This window comes from Protopterus annectens, chromosome 13.part0 (assembly GCF_019279795.1).
Source record: "Protopterus annectens isolate FY-2018-M chromosome 13.part0, PAN1.0, whole genome shotgun sequence".
In the NCBI taxonomy this organism is placed as follows: Eukaryota; Metazoa; Chordata; order Ceratodontiformes; family Protopteridae; genus Protopterus; species Protopterus annectens.
Window position 1 is genome coordinate 332861450 of NC_056747.1, and position 26323 is coordinate 332887772.

At 43.2% G+C, this 26323-nt stretch overlaps 1 protein-coding gene across 1 annotated transcript in view; it reads left to right on the forward strand.

Annotated features, from left to right (window-relative positions):
• UBA52 (ubiquitin A-52 residue ribosomal protein fusion product 1) overlaps positions 1-19685 on the forward strand; it is a 31228-nt gene extending 11543 nt beyond the window's left edge. Inside the window, exons 3-5 of the mRNA XM_044053949.1 lie at positions 14131-14217; positions 15566-15668; positions 19529-19685. Of these exons, the coding sequence (XP_043909884.1) occupies positions 14131-14217; positions 15566-15668; positions 19529-19622 (284 nt within the window). The 3' untranslated portion in view covers positions 19623-19685. The remainder of the gene's footprint in view (positions 1-14130; positions 14218-15565; positions 15669-19528) is intronic.
• Positions 19686-26323: the final 6638 nt, after the last annotated feature.

Below are 26323 nucleotides of genomic sequence, written 5' to 3' on the forward strand. Positions count from 1 at the left end.
TGGTGTTAGTGGTGAGGATAGAGGCTCCTTGATTGCTGGCCAGGGCACGGGCATCACATATTGTTTGGCAGTGGTGCGATATCCACACCACACTAATTGGTTGGCAAATACCAATTGGCTTGTAGTGGTGTGGGTAGAGTGAATTTCTGTAGCTGGTGTACAGTGAGCTCTGAAGGTGTTGTACTTATCAGCCACACAGTGAATACGCAGAGTTCAGATCACAATAGTTTTATTTCTGTTTGTTAGCTTAGTTAGTCAGGGTGAGCAGGCAGCATGTCCGTAGAGGAGTATTGAAAGCTGACAAGGAGCCAGCTGGCTGAAATGTGCCAGGCTAGGGGACTGATGCATGGAAATCTGACTAAGGCAGACCTGATTGCAGCTTTGGTTACAGCTGCGTCAGAAAAAGGCAACCAGGAGGACAATCAGACTGGCAGTGGAGGTATAATACCCTCTGAGAATGGACAGCTCAACCTCTGTGCAAAGGACTTAAAAAAATCCATCTGGAGCAAAAGAGACTTGAGTTGGAGGCCAGGCGTTTGGAACTAGAAGCAGCTGAGAGAGTAAGCAGTCTAGAGTGAGGACAAGGAGAAACTGCGACGTTTGAAGGTTGAGGAGAATGAGAAACTGCTACGCCTGGAAGCTGAGGAAAAGGAGCATGAGGAGATGCTGACTCTTCGCCAAAGTCATGAAGGTAATGGGAAAGGGAGTAACTGGATCCCAGAAGCACAACAGGTCAGTAAATTTTTCTGTAGTTTAGAGGGGGATAAGTTTGATAGTCTCATTCATATGTTTTGAGAGGGTATGCAAACAGTATGGTGTTGACCAAAGGCTTTGGGTACAGTTCCTGACCCCCTTACTTCATGGTAAAGCTGTGACTGTTTTGTCAAATGTCTGACGTTGCATGTTTTGATTATACAGTTGTTAAAAATCACTTGTTAGAATTGTTTAAGCTACCTGAAACGTATAGGAAAGTTTCATGCGCATAGGCACAAGGCCGATGAAAGTGTGTGTCAATGTTACTGAGCACTTATTTCCGTAGGTGGGTGAGTGGATGTCAGGTCACCACTTTCTGAAGGGCTGGCAGACCTTTTTGTGAGGGAACAAGCCCTTGGCACTTTATCTGAGGACATGAGGATCTGGTTAGCTGGTGGCCAGTGTGCCACTTCACATGAGTTGGGGAAGAAGGGAGACCTATACCTGGCAAGCAGGGCAGTCCCGCACAGGAAAGGGGCCCCTATTACTGCTCATGGGTGTAAAGGAACCCATGGTGGGCAGCACATACTGCCCCAACAGAATCTGCCAGTAGCAGGGGAAGCCACTAGTCAGGTACACGTCCAGGAGCTAGGGTTAAATGTTTTGAATGCAACCAGTGGGGCCATGTGGCATACAGGTGTCCACAGAAGCAAGGTGGGGAACAAAAGGTGAGGGAGCCAGTAAGTGGGAAAGACAAAATGCCAATAGTAGGTTGTCTTGAGGCAACAAAGGTACCAAACTACCATCCTGCAGATGTCCTGATAGGAAGTATTTGGATGAGGCAGTACTCTGCTTGTGCAATTGCACACAGTCAGGCTAGGAGGCAAGCCATGTGGGTCTGGTACCCTGGGGGAGACCCAGACTGCATACTTGCAGCCAGGACTGGTGAGGTGGTTACTTCAGGGAGGGAGCTACCCTGTAGCAGTGAGACTGAAGGTAAGCCACAGCTGCTTGGGGGTACTGATGGTCCTTTGGACAGAGTGACTGCAAAGGTAGAGGAGTAGTACCCAGGCTGACTGTGTGGCACCACTTTCAGAGGGTGCCAGACGTCCTGTGGAAGGGGAGCTGGGAAGGGTTACAAGGAGAGAGTTGAGACTGGCTCTGCTCTCAGACCCTACATTGCAAGCCTGAGGCAGGTAGCTAGGGAGGCACCTAATTCTCAAGGAAAGGGGGAATCTGTATACTGGGACAAAAGTTACTATACAGAGAGTGGACCTCTGAGGGAGGGCTAGAAGGTGAGAGTACAGCAGTTGGTAGTGCCTAGAGCCTACTGTCTGGCGCTTCTAGACATAGCCTATGATGTATGTCATATGGGCATAAAACTTACAAATAGGCGTATTATGCAGAACTTCTATTGGCCTGAAATTTCCAGAGCTGTAACAGGGTACTGCAGGACCTGTGAGCAGTGCCAAAAGGTAGGCAAGGCAGGAGACTAGGTGAGAGCTCCTCTAATGCCTTTGCCTGTGATTGAGGGGCCATTTCAGAGGCTAGCTATGGATATTGTGGGTCCTCTTGAGTACCCAAAGTTCACAGGGAAAAAGTATATCCTAGTGGTAGTGGATTATGCTACACAATACCCTGAGGCAATGACTTTGTCCTCCATTGAGGCAGAGAAGGTGGCAAATGCTTTGTTAGAGATTTTCAGCAGGGTAGGTTTCCCAAAAGAAATACCAACAGAGGTGCCAATTTCATGTCAGACCTGCTGGCTTGTCTGTGGAAGTCCTGTAGGGTGAAGCACATGAAGACCACCCCAGACTAATGGTCTTGAGATGTTAAACTCTACAATCAAATCCATGCTACGGGCTTCTGCAGATCAGTTTGTGGGGCACATTTGCCCCATCTGTTTGCTTACAGAGAGGTTCCCCAGGAATCCACAGGTTTTTCACCCTTTGAGTTGCTGTATGGGCATAGGGTGAAGGGGACCTCCTAGATTAATTTGAGATGAGTGGGAAGGTGAGTGAGAGTCTCACAGGGAGTCTGTTGTAGCATACATCCTAAACCTCAGGACAAGGCTCCAGGCACTCATGGGCTTGGCCCAGGAGATTGTGGCAGAAGCCCAACAGAAAAAGGTGTGGTATGGCAGGAATAATCAAGAGTATCCTGTGGGGCAGCAGGTAACTGTTCTCATTCCTGTCAGACACGAGCTGCAAGCAGCTTGGAAGGGACCCTACAAGGTGGTACGCGATAACTACAAAGCTGAACTGCTAGGCAGAAGACAGGGGCACAAATTGTACCATGTTAACATGATGAAACCTTACCATGATAGGGAGGCCTTTGTACTGAGCATTTGCAGTGGATTGCAGGAGTCCGAGGGAGATTTGGGGACTGATCTCAGTGAGGCTTGGGCTGACACTTCAGTGGAAGGGGTAGCAATGTCCCAGCAGTCATTTCCTACCCAGGTTCGAGAAATCCAAGCAGTGTTGCAGGAATTTGGGGACATGTTCACTGGGAAACCAGGGTGCACCCATCTGGGCAGCACCATGCAAATAAGGACCCCAAAGGCCTATTAGGTAGGAGTGCCTGAGAGTCAAATAGACTCTTAAGGGAGGCGGTACAGGAGATGTTGGAACTTGGGGGTAATTAGAGTCCCAACAGTCCAGTCCCTGGGCCTCCCCAGTGGTGCTGGTGCCAGAGAAGGATGGCAGCACCAACTTCTGTGCACTACAGGAAATTAAAAAGTCGCACAGTCAGATGCTTACCCCATGCCTAGGATAGATGAGGCCCTAGAGCAGCTGGGTGGGGCTAAGCATCTTACCAAGGGTTACTGGCAGTTGCCCTTGACTCCCAGTGCTAGAGAATTCGGCCTTTGTGACTCCTTTTGGCTTGTATGATTTCACAAAGATGCCCTTTAGGATGAAGAATGCCCCAGCAACTTTCCAGAGGCTGGTAGATCATATCCTAGCAGGGCAGGAGGGTTTGCCCTTGTTTACCTAGATGATATTGCCATCTACAGCCATTCCTGGCAAGAGCACCTTCAACATGGGGAGGTGCTGGGCAGACTACAGAGGGCAGGGTTGACCATTAAGCCGAGCAAATGTAAGGTGGGTATGGCAGAAGTTTCCTACTTGGGACGTAGTGGGGCATGGTAAGAAGGCCAGAACCTGAAAGTGGAAGCCATTCAGGCATGGCCTGCACCTGTTAATAATGCTGATTGAAGGCTCAGTGTCTGTTGTTCCAAGTGTATTAGTTCTGGTTTAAGCACTTGGGCTTCAGGCCAGTTCTTTTACATTAAGAAGGTTTGTGGTCTGCACTCTTGTGGGAGGAGAGGCTGGGCTCTGCCCTTCAGAGCTGGGAATTTCTGGTTAAAGGCTTATAGTGCCTGCATATTTGAACTGTTTCTTACTGAAATTGGTGCGCCTTGTTTGCTGTAGCATAGACTAGATCCAGGCCTGCTGAATCTAGCTTTGTTTGTATAACTTTAGCACTAATCCAGGCCTTTTTAGGAGAAGGTTCCCCTGTACCCCAGTGGCAGGAGTGTGCAGTTGGAACTTGTCTGAAGACTACTGGAACGGCTGAGTTTTGAGATTTTTTAATGGTTAATTGGGTAATTTGTTTCAAAGCCTTTTCTGATTGCTTGTCATCTAAAGCTGTGCATTTTTTACTATTTTTGCCTTATCTTTTCAAATAAAAATGTCCTTGTTTCCCACCTTTCTAAACTAGTATAGTCCAGTTTTCAGGCTAGTGCTGAATTCTGGGCTGTTACAATTTTCTGAGTTGCCCATACCTTACTTGGATAGAGGGAGGCTTCTCTGTTCACCTGTGAGAGGGAGCTTTCAGCAGCCATCTGTCCCTGGAGGAATGTTTCCAGCCCAGACATTGGTAGTTTATAGGCCATTTTGGGCTAATTTCTTTAGTTTCCCTGCTTTAAAAACCGCATTTGCACGGTTTTGCACATCTGGCTAGCACCAGTTAGCTAGGGCTGAATTTATCCCAGCTCTACCAAGTCTCCTCTTCAATTTTTCCCTTGAAAGTAGTCTAACTCAACCTAAGCACTTAAAAGCATCTTGCAGTCCAGCACTTGCTCAGACCTAATAGCAAGCACTAATATACCCAGACACTTGATTGCCCAGCAGAGCAAGTCTCATTATTCACCACTTCACCAACCAAGTGACTAAGCAGCTCCCCCTACTAGTCAGGCATGACCGAAGGGCAGTTTCAGGTATACTGTCCAGTCCAACTGGTGAACCTGGGTATCCTGAGGCAACGTTACAACTGCCTCATGTACACAGACCATCCTCTCCTCCTACCACAACATTAACATATGCGAGAGATGCAATTATGTAGCTAAATTGGAGGCTAAGCTCTCCACCCAAGACTGGAACAGGCAGTCATGAGGAGAAGGTTAACACTTACCTCCAGCCTCACATAGACATACTAAACCAGCACTAGCAAAAAATACACATGAATACACAATCATACTCGGAGGCTCTAAATAAAAACCTGCAAAAGCATCACAGACCTCCAAAGCAGACACCCAAAAAAACTGCATCTCCCATCACAAACCAGACACCACATAAAACACAATCTGTGTGCCGCACAACCACAGCCCTTAAGGTGAAATAACACACTAGTAATAAGCGACTCTATAGTCAGGCACACTTTACATCCCACTCACTAGGCTGGACAAGAAGGTTACTGTTAGCTGCCTGTCAGGAGCCAGAATCTGCCACGCAAACACTCAGTTCACTCCAGAACAAGTACAAATATGACTGTCATTGTTCATGTTGGTGAATGACCTGAGACATACCTCCCTGGACTACATGAAAAGAGACATGGAAGAGTTATCATGTAGCCCAGGCGGGTATGACCCTGAGTAGCATCCTGCCCTCACAAAGAATGATACCGCAGTATCAACAATTGGCTAAGCTTCTGGTGTGATTCAAAGGGGATCCAGTGTCTGTCCGCCTTGGGTGAAATGGTTCATTGCTTCGCAAGAGAAGGCTTGCTCCAGTCACCCCTAGGCTTTCAAATACTGGCCAAGGCTCTTGCTGCCCCCATAGTGACTTTTTTTTAGGCAAGGATCAAAAGTCAAACCCACCTCTGTAAACAGCACAAATAAAAAAATGGGGGTTATGCTACTAAACGCCAGGAGTTTAAATCTCAGAATGCACATGCTCAAAGCACTCATCAGTATGGAGAACTGCAACATCTGTGCAGTAACTGAAACGTGGTTCAAGGCTCCACAGAGCACCCCAGCACTGCCGGGCTACAACTCGTACCACACATTACAGCCACAGAACATGGACCGAAACACACACGAGGGGGTGTATCCATATTCATCAAGGATACCTACACCTCCAGTTAGTGGCGCAGCATGATACTTCCAAGATCATCCATGCACAGCTAACATCAGGCATATCTGTAATGTAAATTGTGGCCTGCTACAGATCACCCTATATGACCTAGGGCTACCACTCTGCCTTTCTGGAGACGCTGGAAAACGTGAAGGACCTACCGAACACCCCAATATTGGGCAATTTCAATTACCCTACTGTTAACTGGGAAAACTACTCCAGTACAAAGGTCTCGGGTCCAGAGCTTCCTGGAATTTATCAGCTCAAATGCCCTGGATCAGCTGGTAAACTCCCCTACCAGAGGTGAAGTGGACCTGGTCATCATCAACCTGGGCGACCAGTGTTCCACACTGGAAGTCAACCAGTCACTGGTTAGATCAGACCGTACACTAATCACTCTGGATGTCCACACCACCCCACCACCTCCAACCAAGGAAACCACAGCAAAAAACTTCTATAGCAAATTTCACCTTACTTAAGACAGAGGTGGTAAGTTTCACAGCCCCCACGCTAAAGGATAACAAGTGTCCATGATGCAGGAACCTTTACAAATGCACTCTGAGAGCACCTACAAGGATGCCATCCCTATCAAAACAGACTCTTCCCTAAGAGAAGGAAACCAGTCTGGTGGTCCCCTGCCATAAACAGGCTATGCAGTAGGAGGAGGAAACTAGTTCAGAAAAAAAGCAAATCCCAAGAAGGAAAGACATCCCTTACCAGTAAGAAACTAAGGTCCCTCATAAAATCCTCCAAGGCTAACTTCGAAAGAAATAACCAAGGATTCGAAAGATGACCACAAAGCCTTTAGCTATGTCAAGAATCTAAGTGGTAACTCGCAGATATGCTCTGAGCAGTGCAAAATGGCACAATATACTGAACCCACTGATATTGCCAACATCCTGGTAGGGATATGCTCTGAGCAGTGCAAAATGGCACAATATACTGAACCCACTGATATTGCCAACATCCTGGTAGGTGAAAACTTCATCCCCCTCTTACCCCCAAAAGGGCCCACAACAATACCAGAAAAGTGTAGTGTTCCAGAAGTCAGACGCCCAGGTGAAAACAGTGCGTTTAGGTGGGGGGTTAGTTTGTGCAAGACGCAGCCTGGGACACCATCTGGCCCCATTGATGCTGTGCTTTTGAAAGGGCTGTTCAACCTCGGCCTCTCAACAGGCTATGCGCCCATAGAATGACACAGCAACTGTTAGTCCACTCCACAAAGGAGGGGCCACAACTGACCCTGGTAACTATCGCCCCATAAGCCTGACTAGCCTGGTCTGCAAGGCTATGGAGTGCATCATCATGGAACTCAACAAAGACATTGGGAACCTCCAAACACTTGACCCGACCCAATTTAGTATTTAAGGGCAGCTCATGCCTACTAAACTTGGTTGACTTCGGGACAGTCACCAAGGCCATAGATGAGGGGAAGGTAGTTCACCCAGCCTACCTTGACTTCGCCAAGGCTTCTGACACCATTCCCCACTTGGGAATTCTAGAAAAACTTCAACAGCCTGAACAGATAAACCCCTGCATCACGAGATGGGTTGCCAACTGGCTTACAGACAGAACTCCCATGGTAAGAATAGCGGGCTTCAGGTCCGAGACTAAACCAGTCACAAGTGGTGTCCAACAAGGCTCGGTCCTGGGACCCCGACTGTTCGGCATATACTTCTCAGAAGTGCAGGCAAACACAGGAGGACTACGGCTAACCAGGTTCGCCGATGACTGCAAACTGGGATTGACTCTCGCTGACATGGACATTCTCCAAAAGAGCCTTACTGAGACTGACGCACCTGGTGTCAGTCACGGTCTCGAGCTAAATGCCAAAAAATGCATAGTCATCCCGTTTGGGGGAAAAACACCCATGCATTACCACATAAGTGGCAGCCCCCTTCATACAGAAGAGGTAGTAAGACATCTGGGGACCCAGCTAGATATCTCCTTTTGACAATCATATTGCCAAAGTAGTTGGGAAATCTATGTAGCCCATCTAATTACTAAAGGGTTTGCATCTAGAAATAAGGTTATAGTGCCTCTCTACTCATCAGACCAGTCAGAGTACAATGCCCCATTTGGGATGTACCTCACAAGACACTTCCAACAGCTGGAAAGACAACAAAAAAGTACCTCACCAAGAGTATTACTGGCCTCAAACATGTCTTATGCAGCCCGACTGGAAGAACTCTATACTCAAGTCACATATCTCTTACTCAGAGGTGATCTCTGCCTGCCTGACTTGCAAAGCAATGTCCAACTGAGAATTGGACAAGCTCCACCTAAAGAAATCAAGTCACTGCGAGCCACTCGCTCTAGTGAGCTAAACCTCGCCACAATAAATAGAACATGCTGGAGGGATAGATTCCTGTCAGACTCTCCCTGCTTTGGAATAAAATTCCTAACTACATTGGGCAGGGCCCCTCACTAACACTTGACTAGTGGATGGGTAATGGAAAATATACCCCTGAGATCACTTCATTCTCTCTTCTTGATAGAGGCTCGGTTAATCAATGGGGTGGCGAAAGCTGACACACTCTCTGGCTAGGCTTATAAATGCCCTCTGATAGCCTAGTACCTACCTATGAACCTAAAATGCAGGTGAGGGCATTTTTAGGGACAGCAAGGTACTAGAGAAAGTTTGTCCCCAAAGTACCATAGCTGCTCCCCTCACAGACTTGAGGAAAATCAGGCCAGATAAGGTAGTGTGGACCCCAGCATGTGAGCAGGCATTCCAGAATCTTAGACGCTTTGGGAGGACCCCTTGTGTTAGCCAGTCCAGATTACAGCAAAGAATTTGTTGTGCAGGTGGATGTTTAGAACCATGGGGTGGGGGCTGTACTTAGCCAGATTTCTTCAGAGGGGGAAGAGCACCCAGTGGTTTCTCAATCGTAGGCTCCAACCCGGGGAGGAATGCTATGCAGCTGTAGAAAAGGAATGTCTAGCCATAGTGTGGGCACTGCAGAAACTTCAACCTTATCTGTATGGAAAGGAATTCACTTATGACAGATCACAATCCCCTAACATGGTTAAACAGAGCCAGCCAGCAAAATGCCAAGTTGCTAAGATGGAGCTTGGGGTTGCAAGCATATGATATGTCCGTGCACCGCAGTGGGATTAGCAATGCCAATGCAGATGGGCTTTCAAGACTGGGGATGGTGTAAGGTACACTCAGACCTAATTTCCTCAAGCAGCATTTCTCAAGGGTCATTTGAAAAACTAGCTTGAGTTCTGTGGGGGGGGGGGGGGGGTGAAGATAGGTGAAGGCTTCCAGCCTAGCCAGATTTTGGAGATATCTGTAAATATCAATGGAAACCACAGGCTTGTCAAATGGTAAAAATAGTGTTACATGTGGAAATGGAAAAAAAATGTACCAAGTAAAGCATGTTGTGACCCTTTGATGTTAGGACTCTGAGCCAATGAGTCTAGAGTGGGGCATTCTACCTGTTTTAAGGCCAGAGTTAATGGCCAGAATTTGCATGCATAAATGTCTATTGCTCTGGCTTCTGCCCAGAGGTGAAGAATGTAAATGTTAGCATGGGAACCCAGGGAAGTGTGAAGAATGATGTAATGTGAACCAGGGATGTGATTTTAAAATGGAGAATTGGAGCATTAAGCATTTTTGTCTTTACCATCCAACTCCTCAGCACTGTCTTGCTCTATATAAGTTTATCTTGGACTTGTGTTTTCTCTTAGAAATATAGCTAGAAACTAGAAATATTACTGCTTTTCTGTGATTCAGAACTGTATTTCTCTGCTGATCTCTGAACTCTTGACTAGCACTGTGTAGTAAAAAGTATTGTCATGTTTTGACTGTTAAATACTTTTAAATCCTTTCAACTGTGGCTGTTTTTGTAGAGATTTAAGCTTACTTGCATGCCTTTTGTAAAATTGTACAAAAACACTTAAATAGCTTTAGCCCTGGGATATACTATCAGTTGGATAATATTGCACAGTAATAATTGGAACCCTTTTAATGGCCTTTGAGTGGCTGATAAATATTAGTGGGTGGTGGCAGCTGGTACTACCATATAGTCTGGGGAAAGGGGGCACAGCTTGAACTGTGCCAGGCTTCCCCAGGAGTGTCTGTATGGTTGTGTAAACGTCAGCCACTTGGGCAGGGACACGAAGCAGTTTTTGGACAGAGGGTGCTGCTAGTTTTAGATTGCCCACTAGGCTGAGATCTGGACCCTATAGCTGTGCCAGTGGGGAGTCTTATTGGGGACCTGGAGAGCAAGGGAGCAACCAGCCCCGGACTGATCTGTGTGCTCTAAGGGAAATTGCATTTTACTGTTATCCTTTCCTCCTATATGCGATGCCCCTCACTGTTGGTGGTGAGGGTTGAGGCATCTTGATTGCTGGGCCAGGGCACAGGTGTCACAAGAACATTGTCAGTGTGTGCTTGGCCCATTGGAAGTTGCGGGGCAAACGTTCAGAGAATGAATTGAGAATAGCTTCTGTTCTGTAAGAGTGCTCAAACCATTGCTCAAACCATTGCTTTTTCAAGCTTGTTGAGAATTTATTCTTTCAGATATCCACTGCTTGGGCCTTCCTTGGAGATTTTACTTCCTTGGAGATTTTATCTTCTAAGGAGACCATATTCCTGGCACAGTAGTACAGCTGTTGGGGACTGATATCACCTAAATGGCATTTTGTCTTTTCTGGGAAAACTAGTTTTGTCAGCAACCTAGTAGAGACTATTTGAATTCTGTCTAGGCAGAGGAGAGCTTAAGGATGTAGGATTCAGATGACAAGATTTGTGCTTCTGTGTAATGGATTTTATACACTCAGCTGAGATTCCTTCTTACAGTATAGGTAGGGATGACATGCCACTGGTGAGAGGGGAGTGCTCAACCCCTTATGTAAGGTTGTTTGGTTCCCAGTTGTGACTGGGGTGCACGGGTATCCCATTGTCTGGTCCAAAATCTAATACATTGATGTGCATTTTTTTGTTCTGCTAGTAGATGTGAAAGTTGGGTGCTTGGCACAAGGGTCAACTCTGCTTAGCAGATTCATTTTTCATTACCTAACCAACTTACCTTCCCATCTCTCTGTCTGGGTAGGGGAAGGTTATGGTTTTCTTGGCTTGTTAGGGAGTAGAACGTAATGGAGACCAGGATTGATGGGGGAAGAGGAGATGCTGGAGTACTGTGGGGATTTTATTCACAAAACCGGAACTGACTTCTATGGACTTAACTGTAAAATGAATCCCCTAAGCAGGAGTGACATTGTTAAATGGCATTTTTGTTTTCTTTTACCCGCTTGCCTGGGTGGTAAAATTGCTTATTGCCTACATTTTCCTGCTTATTAGAAGCCATGTTGGCAGCACCCTTAGGGCAAACACATGGCCTACTGAATCTGTCCCTTTTCCGTTTATTTACTGTAGTGTAGGTCCCGCAATGGATTGCTGTCTTGCTGACACTTTTTGTTATTGCCATACACCCCTCAACTGCTTTCACAGCTTTCATGCTCACTTAATTTCAACCCCCCCCCCCCCAAGTGCTCTTTCCAGATAGCCGTGGTGTAACCTTTGCTTGATGACCCCCAAAGAACTCCACATTGATGGTATCTTATTTGTAGTCCTGTACTCCACTGGGGAGTATGCATGGAGCTGGAAGATGTCATTCTAGTGGCTGCTAGCATTATGTCTACCCTTGGGAGTACCTTGTGCAGTAATATCTGAGATGTTGCCACCCCTCATCTGAATTTGTGACCTTTGAGGTACCTGGTCTCTACCAGAAGTTGAACAGACATTGCGCTTCCCCCATAGGATGGGAGAACTAGTCATTAGTTGCTTCATTCCCCTACTCCACCCTGCCTGTTGCTCAAGTCTCTCTGGTTGTCTAGGATAGACACTGACTCCCACACGTTGTTGGCCATTTGTCAAGGGTTCTTTGCAGCCTAGTGCAGGTCATAACCTGATTCAAAAGTCTGCTCAAGGTGGATTATGCACCATCTGTAGTTACTATCCTAAGTCGCTGCTTTTCTTTCTAGTACAAGTGATGATAAAGCCAAGGCAGTGTTGGAAACGGCTCGTTGGCACTTGGGAGCACTGGAAAAGCAGAGCTAGTTCTGTAAGTATACATGCCCTTTATCCTGCTTCACTGACCAAGGTGGTGTCTGTCCACTGCAATATAGAGCCCATTAATTCTTCCAGTAGACAAGAGCAATGTATTGGAAATCAGATGTCAACCATCCTAGACCCAAGAATATTTGTGTAGCTTTAACATCTTGTTAAAACCTTTGTGCAGGCTTGTGATTAGACATGCAACAGGAGTCTGAGGGCATATCCTATGCTTCCGCAGGTGGTGTAATCCACCAAGACTACCTTACCCTCTTAAAGCCAGCACTTCTGCAAGATCTCCTCTGACTACTTCCTGTTGTAGTACCTGCCAGTGGAGCCTGAAGCAAGCCAACAAGTCCGTGCCACTGCTGTCTTCATATCATTAAAGCTTAATTCTAACAAACTATTGTAGATCTGTAATATTGGCACTTAGTGACACCCCACCCTCTCTATGTGCAATCCTGCATATGGGATCTGTTTATGAGCTATTCCTTTTTCAAATGTTACCTTAAAGGAGAACCACACCCATAGCCTCAAACTGTTCATTTCATCATTGTTTGGTGTTTCTTAACATTTTAACACTGCTCTTGACTACTTAGTTTTTTAAATATTTTATATGTATTTTGAGTCTGACCACATGGGAGTCTAGCATCGTGAAGTGATCCTGATTGTTTAGTTTGCCTCTAATCTTGCAATGCAGTGCTTGTCTGAAATAAAAATTGCATCACGCAGGCCTCTTCTGCATTTATTTTGCATGCATACACTGCTGTCTTTCAGTCAGTTTTAAGTAACATTTCATGTCATTCAGTGACTACTTAAAACACAAGGCGCAGATGCCACAGAACAGACTTTAAAACGGAGTTTTACTGCTGCTGCTTTTTTGAATGCCTAAATTGCAGTCTCATATGAAGCCTGAATTGTATTATTGGGACTCCCATCCCCCTTCACACCTAACTTCCCTAGCTGTCAAAGTGCTAAGGATAACTTGAGGTGTTACCTGCTGTGATTGATAGCCAATTCTACTGTTTCTTTGTTTTAGCCTTTGCTTTCTGTATGGGTAGGGGGAGTACTTGGGAACTGACATCACAGCGTGGGTGTGTTTTTACAACTGTTGTGGTGATGTCAGTTTGGGGTTGGCTATGGTGGTGCAGCGGTTAGCTTTGTCACCTCCACAGCAAGAGGTTCTTCGGTTCGATTATCCGCTGGAGTGCACTCTGTGCGGAGTCTGCATGTCCTCCTGCAGGCAAATGAGTTTTTTAAAGACTTAGTAGGTGCATGTGTGTGCGCCTTCTGTGAAGGTTGGCTGCCAGGCTGGCAGCTCGACACAGTAAAAACCCCGCTGCCAATCAATCTGTGGACCAGTAATCCGTTGTGGCAACCCCTAACGGGAGAAGCCGAAAGGCATCACATGGTGATGTCAGTTTGGGAAGGGAATTGGTCAAAACACTACCTGTATTCATTGGCCTTGATGACATCGGTGAATTGAATGTGAAACCATGGTGTACAGTAAGATACTCTTCTAGTGGAGAGAAACATTCAATTTAAAATATTTTTGCTGTATTTATTCACAGCAGGGACTTGTAAAATAGGGAGATAAAGGACAGAGAAGTTGAGAATTTAATTTTGGAATCCCGTTTTTATCCTTAAAAGGCACTATTTAATAGTACAGTCCCTTTTCTGGAAACTTTCATATGGAGTATACATTACCACCACTTTTAAGTAATTCAAGTTTGGTGCTTTTTGGAAGCCTTACTATCTTGGGTGTAATTTTCACGTCTTCCTCTTTTATGCTAAGATTATGAAGCCATTTATTTTTATTAGTTGGGGCACTGATTTTTTTGGGGTGCTCTCTGATCAGAGTTAAAAAATATACTTTGAAAGGCACATCTATCTGAAAAGGAAGGTAGTGAGATGTGTGTTTTTTTTTTTGTTTTTTTTTTTTCTGTTCCTGAAACTAATCACATTGTTTGAAAAATGGTTTATTTGTAGCTTAACATACAGTCTATTTTTCTTGTATAGGCATTCCACCTGATCAGCAACGTCTGATTTTTGCTGGCAAGCAACTTGAAGATGGTCGTACCCTGTCTGACTACAATATTCAGAAAGGTATATGCACTACATAGTCCCGTCTGCCTGTTTTTCCCATATTTGGTTAGAGCTGAGAGAACTTCACTGTCATTCAGATGGTGAGGCAAGCCTTCCTGAAGATTTTTTTGTTTGCTTAGGTGTGTCCCAAGCAGTTTAGAATGTGTGTGTATTGATTGTCTGCGTTCAGACTGAATGTAAAAGGATAATAGTCTGTAAATGTGTGCATTTAATTACAATTGAATAGGAAATAGTTTATGGAACAAAACTTGACTTGTGTGTGTTGCACTTTGTAGTGCTTTGTCTGTTAATGTGGGGACTCTGGGCTGATTGCCACTTGACATGCTTCTCTTTGAGGACAACTGGGTATTTTTTGGTCCTATTCCTGCAGGTGTAGGACACTAGGTCTTGATTACATTCTGCACAAAGCTGGCACTGTTAAAGCTGATAAATGTAAAGAAGGATGGTAGCTAGGATATCCATAATATAAAGATGCTGTGTATGGATAGGAATTTGACATGGGTTGTGGTTTGGGAGAAGCATTTGAACTGTGTGACTAGGACCATACCTGTGCTATACCATTTTTAAAGGCAGCCATTTAGTGACCTCACTGTTTTTATTTAAAAAAAAAAAATCATAACTGATAAACATTGTCATTGTTTTGGTTGTGATAAGTATTTATTGGAGAGAATAATGCCTGTTAGTAGGGAAAACAGGTAACTAGCTGGAGACGATCTGTACAGTGTTCTCTCTTTTGGAACCTTTATGGTTGCTAGTTAATTGGAAGAAAGTTTGTGGTGTATTCAAAAGTCTTGGTTGTCTGCAAATACTGGTTTTAATTTGCTTTTGTCCAGTCTGTTTTAATTATCTTTTTGAACAGTGTGCGAGAGGTGTTGTTGATTATGGCACAGTACCACAGGTTTAGAAAAGGTCATAATTGTGTATTTGTAGATGGAGTTGGAAACTCAGGACTTCCATTCTTCTACCTCTCCAAAAGCAAATTAGAGGTCAGTTTAGGTACTGACCAAAAGAGAAAAGGCTTGGAAATCTGAAAATATATCAAATTTAGTGGTGTGTAGAATGTGGCTTGCGTGGTGGTGTTTTGTATGTTTGTATGTAGTGCGACCTTGGAGTGAGAACAATTAAGTAGGGGTGTGTGGGGGGGCTTGCCCCCCCCCCTGCTTTTATGTAGTATAGAGCTTATGTTTGTATGTGGGGAGGATGGTATGCGCCCGTGCAAAATCTCTGGTGTGCGATAGATAGATAGATATCTTGGTGTGTGTATATTACTGTTTATGGCGTGGATTGTTACTGAAAATTGGTTATGCATAAGTTCATCTAACCTATTTATTTTATGTTAATTCTGCAGAGTCTACTCTTCATCTGGTACTTCGTCTCCGTGGTGGAATTATTGAGCCATCCCTTCGTCAACTTGCTCAAAAGTACAACTGCGACAAAATGATCTGCCGCAAGTAAGTATTTTAATTGTCAGTAATGCAAACATTGCTATCATCGTCATCATGAGCTCATAGTAATAATGGAACAGTAATATAATCAGAATTATTTGCTCAGTTTTGTTCTCTTGTTTGGCATATTTCTTAGTCTGGTTCAAAGAGGTCATACTACAAAATGGATGCGTTACGAGAAACATTGATATGAAGATATTAAGATTTCTAGAAGTCGTTCACAAATTACATTGTACTAATGCAGTGCGTTTGCCATTGCCCTTTGATTCTGTTCTGTAGTGCTCATCTCTGCTCTGTTGTACTACGCTGTGAATAGCCATGATTTAGTTTTACTAGAAGAGGAAACCATTCAGAAATGTGCTCCTCTGTGTAATTTATTTCTATTTATTTTTATTTTACGTTTGGTTACTGGGAGCGTCAAGATTTTATATTTACGCATTTGTTAAATAGGTGGTGTGGTACTAAAATGTCGTCTTAGCTGTGATCCAGTCCATGGGCAGTTGATCTGCATACAGTTATCTGTATATTCTTAGAGAAATTTCTGTTACATTTGAACTCCTTATCTGTAAATATAACAAAGTAACTCTGAGCAGTTGGAGAAAATACAGGGTTTCCTAACAGATATTGAGAGATTCAAGGCTTGTCTTACAGCTAAAAACTGCAGCAACTGTCTTGTGTATGCTTTTGCCTTCTTTTGACAACCTTGGGCAACTTTATTTACTGGTGTTATCGGCTGTAGCTGTTGGGTTGGTTATCAGAAATTGAGCATTCATAAGCTTGATTTTAATAACTTCTAAGTTCAGGTGGTCGAGTGTTTGTCCACCCCCTTAGGGATTTGGTATACATATATATGTTTTTATAATGACATAAATGCTCTTATTTTTGGATCCCTGTGTAATTTCCCAAAGTATCACTGTCTAGCAGTTACTTTAACTAAGCAAATCTGACACTTGTGAGGTTTGTAGTGTTATTGAAGGAATAACTTAAACCTAAAATGCAAGTGTGCAATGTGACTTGCATTGGAATAAAAATGGGGCTATTTGGCCAACTCCTGCTGCCCCCCCCAACTGCAGTTAATTTTTTAGTCCTCAATCATATCCATTCTTATCTTGCTGCAGTGCAATTCTTTTCTAAGCGAGCCACCTGTCTCTGCACCCCTTTCCTTGAAAGACCCTTTCCCCAATGTTTCATCAACCTGAGACCCAATTATTTTCTGCAGTCTCAAAACTGAGGCTACAGTTTTGCAGGTTTTGATACTTTTCTTTGTTTGTTTCAGATCAGTTCAACTCCCAATGTATGTCTTATTGCAGAAACCCAGGCTAGTAGCTGTTTAAACCTGGTCCAGGACTGATCTTATACATGCATGTAGGGTGTGCAATATTGGAAGAGGTGATGTCTGACAGAGCCGTAACTCCTTCAGATTGGGTAGGAACATCAGTTTGTGAGACTGCCACTGACCAGTAATAGTCCTACCCCTGTGTAGTTTAACATCCTTGATATTGTATTGGGATGTGCAACAGTAATAAAAATCTGCTGTTAAAGTATTTTTTGGAAAGAAAACTGGTAAGCATTGCAGGGTTAAGAGCAGAGGGATAACTTAAAGCAATAAATTTACATCTGATAAGAGATGGTCTATTATGTCTATTGTTATGGCATTGCTAAGTTGGAGAAATACTCCAGAAGGATTAGTGGGAGACTGGATGGAGAAATTGCCATTTAGAATGTCACAAATAAACAGTGTAATTCTGCTGGGGGGGGTGTATACAGTAATTTGTTTCAGATTTTTATAAAGACTTGGCAGGGAATCCCTTCATTGGAAGAATAGTGGGACATTGGAAATGTAGGTGTGTAAGGAGTGCAAAATGAATTCACCTTGTGTAGGAGTGCATAGCAAAACATTGTAAGTTAGGGCCTGTATGGCTGGGGTGGATAATTTAGGGAAGAAATGGAGAAGGAATTTGAGAGGCTCATGGTCCAGGTGAACTAAGTTCCAGAATGTTGCTGTTAACCTGACAAGGCTTTGACACTTGTTGTTAATCTGTGGTGGTTTACAGTTTCTTTACGTGAGAGTTGATTTAAGGAAGATTCAGCATAATTGCCATCCTATTGACTACCATTCCATTTTGGAAATCATTTAAAAGATGATATAGACTGCACAAGTCTGGTCCTAATTCTCCAACTAATTTGTTTTGCTGTCTCACAGTTCTAGTCTACCCAATTCTGCTGGGTTTAATTCTCTTTCTGGGTCACCGTGATTTGCACCAGACTTGCTGGATGTATCAGATTGTCAAAGGCCTTTGACATTGTTCCTTATAAGAGGTTGGTAGAAAAAAATAGGGTATGGTGGTAGGGTTCCAAATGTTGAAGTGGACCTAAAGCTGATGGAAAGCATTGGACTAATGGTGGGAGTTCCTTTAAGAAATTAAGTGGTGAATTTGTAGGTCTACTTGTTTGGTAAACTTCCTGTAAGGAACTCCCTAAATAGTGAACTTGTACTGAGCTTGCAGGATCCCTTGCTGGAAGCATACATAAAACCTGTACTTTGAAACATCAAGTTATTGATTCCCCAAAGGATCAAAACCGAAAATTGAAAAATTTTTGTGGGGGGAGGTGCCCCCAAATTATATTAATGTAGATATAATGTATGTCTAAAATATAGAGAGCGTGTGTGATGTCTTTCCATATATATGCCAAAAGCTCAAGTTTTCAGAAACTTGAAATTCATATTGTTGCAACGATAAAGACCCCCTGCCACCCCCACATCTCCTGCATATAATATATACCAACTCGGATATCACATTAGTGGGGAAAAGGGTACATCCCTGCTCCTCTCTGTACCAGGATCTCCATGCAAAAGTTTAGACTTTTCAGAAAGTGTCATCTCTCAACAATATGAATTTCTAGCTTCTGAAGGGGAATTCATGTATATTTATGTATGTGTACACCAACTCAGATTGCACACAAAGAACACACTACCAATTCTTTCTGTTTTGTGGCCTCCCACAAAATAATACTGGATTTGCTTCTGTTGACACCAGCAATATTGGATATATTAAACGTGTGGTTGCAGAGTTATTTGGGGATGCAAAATATTCCCTTTCCCAATTTTTGCGATCCTGGAGGAGTTAGTTTTTTGTCAACCAGGCGAAGGGTGTGCCAGTATGTATGCATGCAAGCACAAGATACCACAGTAGGTCTGGAGAACAAATTCTTTGGTATTCTAGTGATGAACTGTGCAAACTGGGTGGGGGTGGAGCGATACAAGGTGACATGATTTGTGTAGTGGATTTTGAGACCTACTTTAGAAAGGAAACAAAACTCAACTTTTAAACAGCTTCTCCAATACTCTCATGCATGTGTCCTGAGAATCCCTGAATCTCTGTGGGCATACATTCTAAGAGTGACTAATGTTTTCCAGAGTCCTGCCATCTTATCTGTGAAACTTTCTCCTTTAGTCTATTTTGATCATGCCCCTTTCAAGCGGCCATTAATTTCATCTGTCTTAAAGCAAATCGTATCTGGAAAAGTCATGCCTGGTTTCCTCAGCCCATCCATTCTCCTTGTATGCAATTTTGGTCACTTTTTCTTTGTTTTGAAGAAATCTGATTTGCAGCAACCTGTTTAGGGCACTTTCATGCTTGCAGTGGACTTTATAGTCCCTTTTTTTTTTTTTTTTTTTATTTCAAGGTTTCCTACCTTTTTCATTCAAAGTGATGGTTTCGTAACTGCAGTGGTTTTAATTGTTGCATTTTGGCTTGCATCCATTCATGGATAACAAGTTGTCGTACTACTTTGGTCTGGGGAGCTTAAAGTTAATTTTAAAGATGGCTGTGCCTTGTATTCTACCTTATTTTTTTGTTTTACAGATGTTATGCTCGTCTTCATCCACGTGCTGTTAATTGCCGTAAGAAGAAATGCGGTCATACCAACAACTTGCGCCCAAAGAAGAAGCAGAAGTAAACTAGTTGCTTTGGTTGTAAAGACTGTATTGTAGTGCTGCAAATAAAGACTTATTGGCTATTACTTAGTATTTGTTCCACTGACTGGCTGATAATTGTGGCTTCACATAAACATTGTTTTAAGGAGAGCATTTATAGTGCTTTGTAGAATGTTCTGAATTATTTCAGAATCTTCATCAGAAAGGAAATTGAACGTGTATGAAATTTTCCACATGCACTATTGGGGAAATTGGGTATGTAATGGTTGGACTGTTGGTGACTTAACTGTTTTGGCTTGCTTTTGTGTCTCTACTTTTCTTTTTTTTTTTTTTTTTTTTTTTGCTATTAGTGAACACTTAAGCTTTTTCATTATTAAACTGGCATGTGTGATGACATCAATATACCAAATAAAACACACCCCTATTCTGAATATACATGGAATCTTTACAACTGCAGGAGGGTGAATACAGAATATCAGTTTTAAAAAGTCTCACTCATTGATGCAGAGTCACTGTAGCTGTAGTTTCCTGTAGTGTTGTCCTTGGGTTACTGAAGAATCTGCTTGACTGTTGAAATATCCTTAGGCAAATTGCTAGAAAAAAATGCTCCTTGACACCCTGGATAGAATTTACAAGTCTGCAGCATTACAAGAAGAGGTGATATGATGGGAATATTTTTGTTGGTGAGCTGACTTTGGGTTCTTGTGTATGGAAGGTGAGGGTGACTAAGAGGGGAGGAATATTCCACCATCTTAGTGCCACTGTCCTAAAGTTAATGTGTTGGCCAATGCTCATCCCTCCAGTACAGATGTATAGTTAATGCACATGCTGGAGCTGGAAGACTGAGGTGGTAAGTTGGCTATGCCAGTTGCCAGGGAATTGGACTGTTTTTGAAGGGGGTGTTCCCATAAGATAGACCGGGTGTACTTATCTGACTTTATTTTTGCTATTTAAATAGCATTTATCGGGCAATGCTGCTTGAAATGCACATACCACACTTTCTAGTCGATTTAAGCATATATGTATTAGTGACTTGTACTTAGTTTTTTTTTTTTTTTTTTTTTTTTTTTTTTTTTACAGTGAGTGTAAACTGAGCTGTAAATTCAGGAATGGGCACCAAGAGGCAAAAGTTAGTTAGATTGCATCTGCACCTGCCAACCTGCATCACTAGAGCTTAAGTGACTCTACTTCACCTTAATCTCTGCTGGAATTGAAAGTTGTGCATGAAGAAGCTGCTAGATTTAGGATATACGAACCTGTGACTACTAGTGCACTTGTTGGTTAAAGATTACCGTAGTCTGTATCCAAGGTTGTATGTTGAGGGGCTGGACCGTTTTGTTTCTGCAGCTTCAGAAGGTGTCCATTGGCTAAAGAGGTAGAAGCTGCCTACCAGAATGAATTTTGATGTAGAAGCAATCTGATTCAACTTTGTGGGTACTGTAGGCACAAAGTTTTTTTCTAACCAATTAGTGATGGTACATTGACAACATTAAAAAAGCAAATCTGCATAAGCACATACTGGACTTCCACATTGAAAATCCCAGTTGATTCTCACTAGGGTAATGTATACCATGGGGTAGTTAAAGCCAATCTTAACACCAAATTGGAAAGATTAATTCAAGCTTCAGAAGGGTAATTGGCTAGGCTTAAAATGGCCTATAAGGGCAGCTAGACTAGTATTTTCCTGTGAACACAATATAGTAAATGATTTGTGGAAGCAAACCTAGTAAAGCTAGGTAGAAAGAGGGACAGAACTGGAAGACTAAGTGAAATTCAGCAGGAGGAGAGACTGAAGAGTCAAGAGGAGAGCATACCCAGAGTGGATAGTGGTGCCAAAGCCTTGGAAGATTCTGCATGGATGGGGGAAAGAAAATCAAGGTAGGGAGCCAATGGCAGGGACAGTAATGAGGGTCTGAGGTGGTAGAGCTGGTTTTGTGGAGGAGTACAATTAGGATAGTGAAATGGGGCAGGAAACCAAACGGATTGTTGTGGGAATAGTGGGCAGGGTTTTAGTGTTGGGGGCTTTTCACCAAATCCATTAGTGAAAGTGGTGTATGGGCTCTGACTCAAGAATTCTACTAAGGTGCGGAGTTGTGTGGTAGGAATACATGTAGTGCTTGTAAAATCAGTGACTCTTCAGACTAAACAACTTCCTAGTTGCTTTGCCTCTCCCAACTGTCGGCCCCTTTTTTCTTCCATAAGTCCTTAGCTCTTCACCATGAAAGTTTTGTGTACTTTTCACTTGTATCTTCTGCCAAGCCCACAGTTTGCTAGGCATATGGTCCAGGAGACTATTAAGGAGCCTGTCCTAATTATCTCAAGGCATTGTCTGAACTGACGTGCTTGAGAGAATCTAACCCTAGATTACATTTCGCAAAAAGTGCATAGCCTGAGGATCTGACTTAATTCTCCCAGACTTGGGGGTCCCTGTGTGTTTAAGCAAAGACCCACATTTTCTGTAGGCAGGCTGGGTGGTTGATCCAGCCCCTCTGAGTTATATCATTACTAATACAGATCTTGGGGCTTTATATATATTTTTTTACTTTGGCCCTATTTTTGGTAGCTGACATGCTGGCGTAACAACTGTGGGCTGCTACACCTACCATCCCTTCTGACATGCATACTTTTGCATATGGCCTTGTGAAGGCTGCCTTTATCTCCATATCATTCAAGCCACAAGGCCCCAGTCCTGTGCACTGTTTATAAGGTGTCATTCTAGCAATGGGTGCCAGCAGTGCAGCAGATGGAAACACCTCCATCACTCCAGGATAGGGGAGTAGGCTTCTGCTCCTTGACTACCCATATTACTACTGTCTTTAACTAGCTTGTGCTCAGGGTAATTTTCTGTGTTGTGGAGTTGAAATAGGTTGCAGTAGTGGTAGGAAGCAGGCTTGGGGAGGTGGCAGAGAGATGCTATGGGTGTGGGAAGTGGCTTTCTTAACATTGCTGCCAGTGCACTTTGGAAGGAGAAGCTTATGGCGTGTGTGTGTTTGGAATTAGACAAGGAAGAAAAACTTGAGCATGTCGCAAAGATAAGGGGAGATTCTGTTATCGATAAACTACCTTAATCAGTGATTGTAATACTTTAAACATGGGTTGCTAGTGTGTTATCTTGATAGTTGTACCTTTAAAACTAAGAAGAAATGGGGCAGGGGATTGGAAGCAGAATAAAATGAGCAAGTACTCTGAGATGATAGAGGGAGAAATACCGAAAGAATACAGCAAAGGAACAAATAAGGTCTGCATGTATTAAATTGTAATAAAAGGAGTCTGGAGGAAGAGGGGTACTGAATTTGCTGATATTAAAGATACATGGGCCTTTGGAATGTTGCATGGAGGTCAGGAATTAAAGGTTGCAAGGAATTTTCAAGACTGAAGAGATGGTGGATAGTCTCTGTAGATAAGAGAAGGCATCAAATGTGAGGCTAGAGAGGAAGAGGGATAATTATCAAGAAGGGGATGAGGAGGTATCTAGGTTCAAAGCTAGATGAGTGTTGCAGAGTTGAGGTAGAGAACGGAAGTGCATATGAAGTGATATGCGATGTATATACATACAAACACGTGTGTGTGCATAATATATACGCACACTGGATTTAAAAAGTTTACACATCCCTATAACTCAAGAGTACCGTCTCAGCACCTCTGTACTTATACCGGAGTGCGCTGTGAGATCGGATTATTCCAATCCAAGCCACCACTTGCAATAACACCTCCACCCAAATCTAAAGTGCTTTTGTTCTCCCCAAATAGATGGTCCAGCAGCAGGTATTTCCTTTTTTGCTGATATTTGCAGATTAGCAGATTTTACCTGCTGCTGGATCCCTCTGTTTAGTGATCACTATTGGAGACTGACACTGGGGTTGTTACCAGGAAGTCCTCTATCTTCTTTTGCCGTAGTAAGCTGACATTATGTATTAATAAAGTACGTTTGATTTATTTTTATTTTGTAATGATTCTTTCAGGTGCTTGTGGAGAGAATGAAGTGTGTAAGAATGCAGACAAAACTGCGTGTGTGAGACTGAATGGTACAGGAGTGAATGAAGTGTGTATGAATTTAGAAGTGTGTGCCTGAGAATGCAGTGCATGGAGAAATGAGAAAATGGAAGGTTGTTGGGCTCAGTGAGGAAAGACATTTGTTTTGTTTACAATATGTGCAACATGACTCATCTGGCATATGTTTGTCTGTTTTGTTTGGCCATGTACACAGTTTCTCCAGGTCAAGTAATCTTATTGAATGGAAATTTTTATATTGTGTTCCTGGAAAGGGGGGAATAATGTGCAATGTAAACCATGTGCACAGTCCACACTTATTACATGAAAGGAAGAAAAAAACACTGTAGGCACTTTCATCTTGGCACTTGGGCATGAAAAAGAAAAGTCACAGGCACTTTCGTCATCTTCCTTTTCTTTCCCTGCTTGAACTCTATTAGAACTTCATAGGAAATGTCTGTTCTGTAGTTCACATGGAAGTAACTTGTAGGTGTTCTGATAAAATTCATGCATATCCCACCATTGCTATATGGAGAGTTCAGGCATGTCGTGCTAATAGTTTGCTTAGTCTGTTTTTCCCTCATGAATGTTACATATATTCACAGACAGCTGCGATATTATTCCAGTTGGCAACCAGTCTGGAATTTATTGTGGCAGAATGTTCACGTGTTTCATAAGAGCATTTGAACCAACACACGCAGTGAGCTCCTTGACGTTCTTGCGAGATGTTATCCTGTTTGTACAGTGTTCTTTGGTCTTTACAAAGGGTCTGCATGGTACATTGACCAAGATAGTGTGCATACCTTTTCCAGAAAGGTAAAAAAATAAACCTTGTCATCACAAACAAAACCTGCTGGAGGGATAGGTTCCTGACCCAGAGACTCCCCAGACTCTAATAGATTGCCCATACATGTCAAGCAGAGTGCCTCTTTGGCCCTCTTCAAAAGGAACCTTGACAGTTGGATGGGAGAGAGGAAATTCACCCTGGGGATCACGTCAGTTGCCCTGCTAGACAGGGGCCCATGAAGTAAATAGTGTGGGAAGAAATAGCCAGGGAATTGTTATGGCTAGGCTTGTATCAGCCCTAGGGCTGATGGCCTTGAACCTGTGCACAATATAAATTCCTTTCCAAATATTTAATAATGACTGATGTGCACTGTTAACATTTACACTGTTGGAAAGGTCAATGTCTGCTGAACATCTTTCGCATTTACATTTTTAGTCTAGCTCTTAGTTTTCTGTATGATATTAGAAATGGATTTTCTGAAAATGAGCTCAGGCTGCATTGTTCTATGGTGGAATTAAGCAGGCAGCTTTTTCTGAGCTGCTAGGAGTTAAAATGCCAGGTTTGTGTGACATAAATGAGGCCACAATAAATTTCAAAACTTTTCCCACCTTTAATGTGACCTATAACCTGTACAATTAAATTGAAAAACAAATCTGTTGGGGGGGGGGGGGGGGATATAAAAAAACGTACAATAAGCTGGTTGAAGAAGTGTGCACAGGCGGAGTAAGAATGGTAGTGAAGTCACCTAAAACAGTAGGCATTTAAGTGCCATACTAGGAAGGAGTTTGGAGATAATGGGGAGAAGAGTGGTTCAATGCAGAATCTGGGATAATAAGGCACTTTCTGTAGACTGATGTATAGCAGTGGTTGTCGGAAAATCCTGCTTGGTGCTGCTGATCAAAAATGATTGCTTGTACCCTTGTGTATTTCGCTCTGATCAGATTCATGGAATGCAGTGCCTTTGAGGTGTACCACACAAGACAAATAGTTGGAAATGCCATGTTAGTTACTCTCAAATAAGATGAGATTAAAAAATCCCTAAATTAACATGAAATAATAAAAGCATTCTGTTTTCCTTGGGTCTCTTCTGAAAAGCTTATGTCTTGCCTTTCAACCAGTTTGGGACTCTGAAGATGCGATATCTGGACTAAAAATAGAACAAGAAACTTTAGCAGATCAGTAAAAAAAGGAGGAAATGGCAGATACCGCCAAATGGGACCTGAATCCCTGATCCTGGGCAACTTTAAATACCCAGCCTTCTAGCTCAAACGAATGCCCAGAAATTCCTCAAACTTGTCAATGCCAATGCATTGGATCAGTTGGTCAACACCCCCCACAAGAGGTGAAAATATCCTGGACCTGGTATTAACCAACATGAGTAGCCACTGTAGCACTCCTACAGTGTCATCCTTCTTGGTAAGATCCGACCATAAAGCAGTCACTTTTGAGGTCACCATCTCCCCTGACCACCTCTCTAGCCAGGGTCAAACTTTTCCAAAGCTGACTGCAATCTCCTGAGTAGGTAGAAGCAGCTTCAGTCACTGTCCCTTCAGCTGAATCAAGCACTGGTGTCCAAGCCTACACCAGAAAACTGAGCCACCTATATAGCTTCATGGACTCTGCAGTACCTGACTGGGCCAAATTGTCTTCCTCAAGGAAGAGTAAGCCTGTCTGGTGGAAATGAGCAATAAATATTTTCTATAATAAAGGGGAAAATTGCTGTGCAGGACCAAGGAGCAGGTGCCAAGTTGGAAGCAATCTTCCCTTTGTCTGAATAAGCAAGGTCACTGGTGAAATCCTCTAAGGCCAACTTCAAGTCTAAATTGGCCACATCCACTAAGAACAGTCACAAAGCCTACTTCGCATAAGTCTGCAATCTCAAAGGTAACTCCCAAAATATGCTCTGAATTGGTGTTCAAGAATACCACATACACAGATGCCATAAAT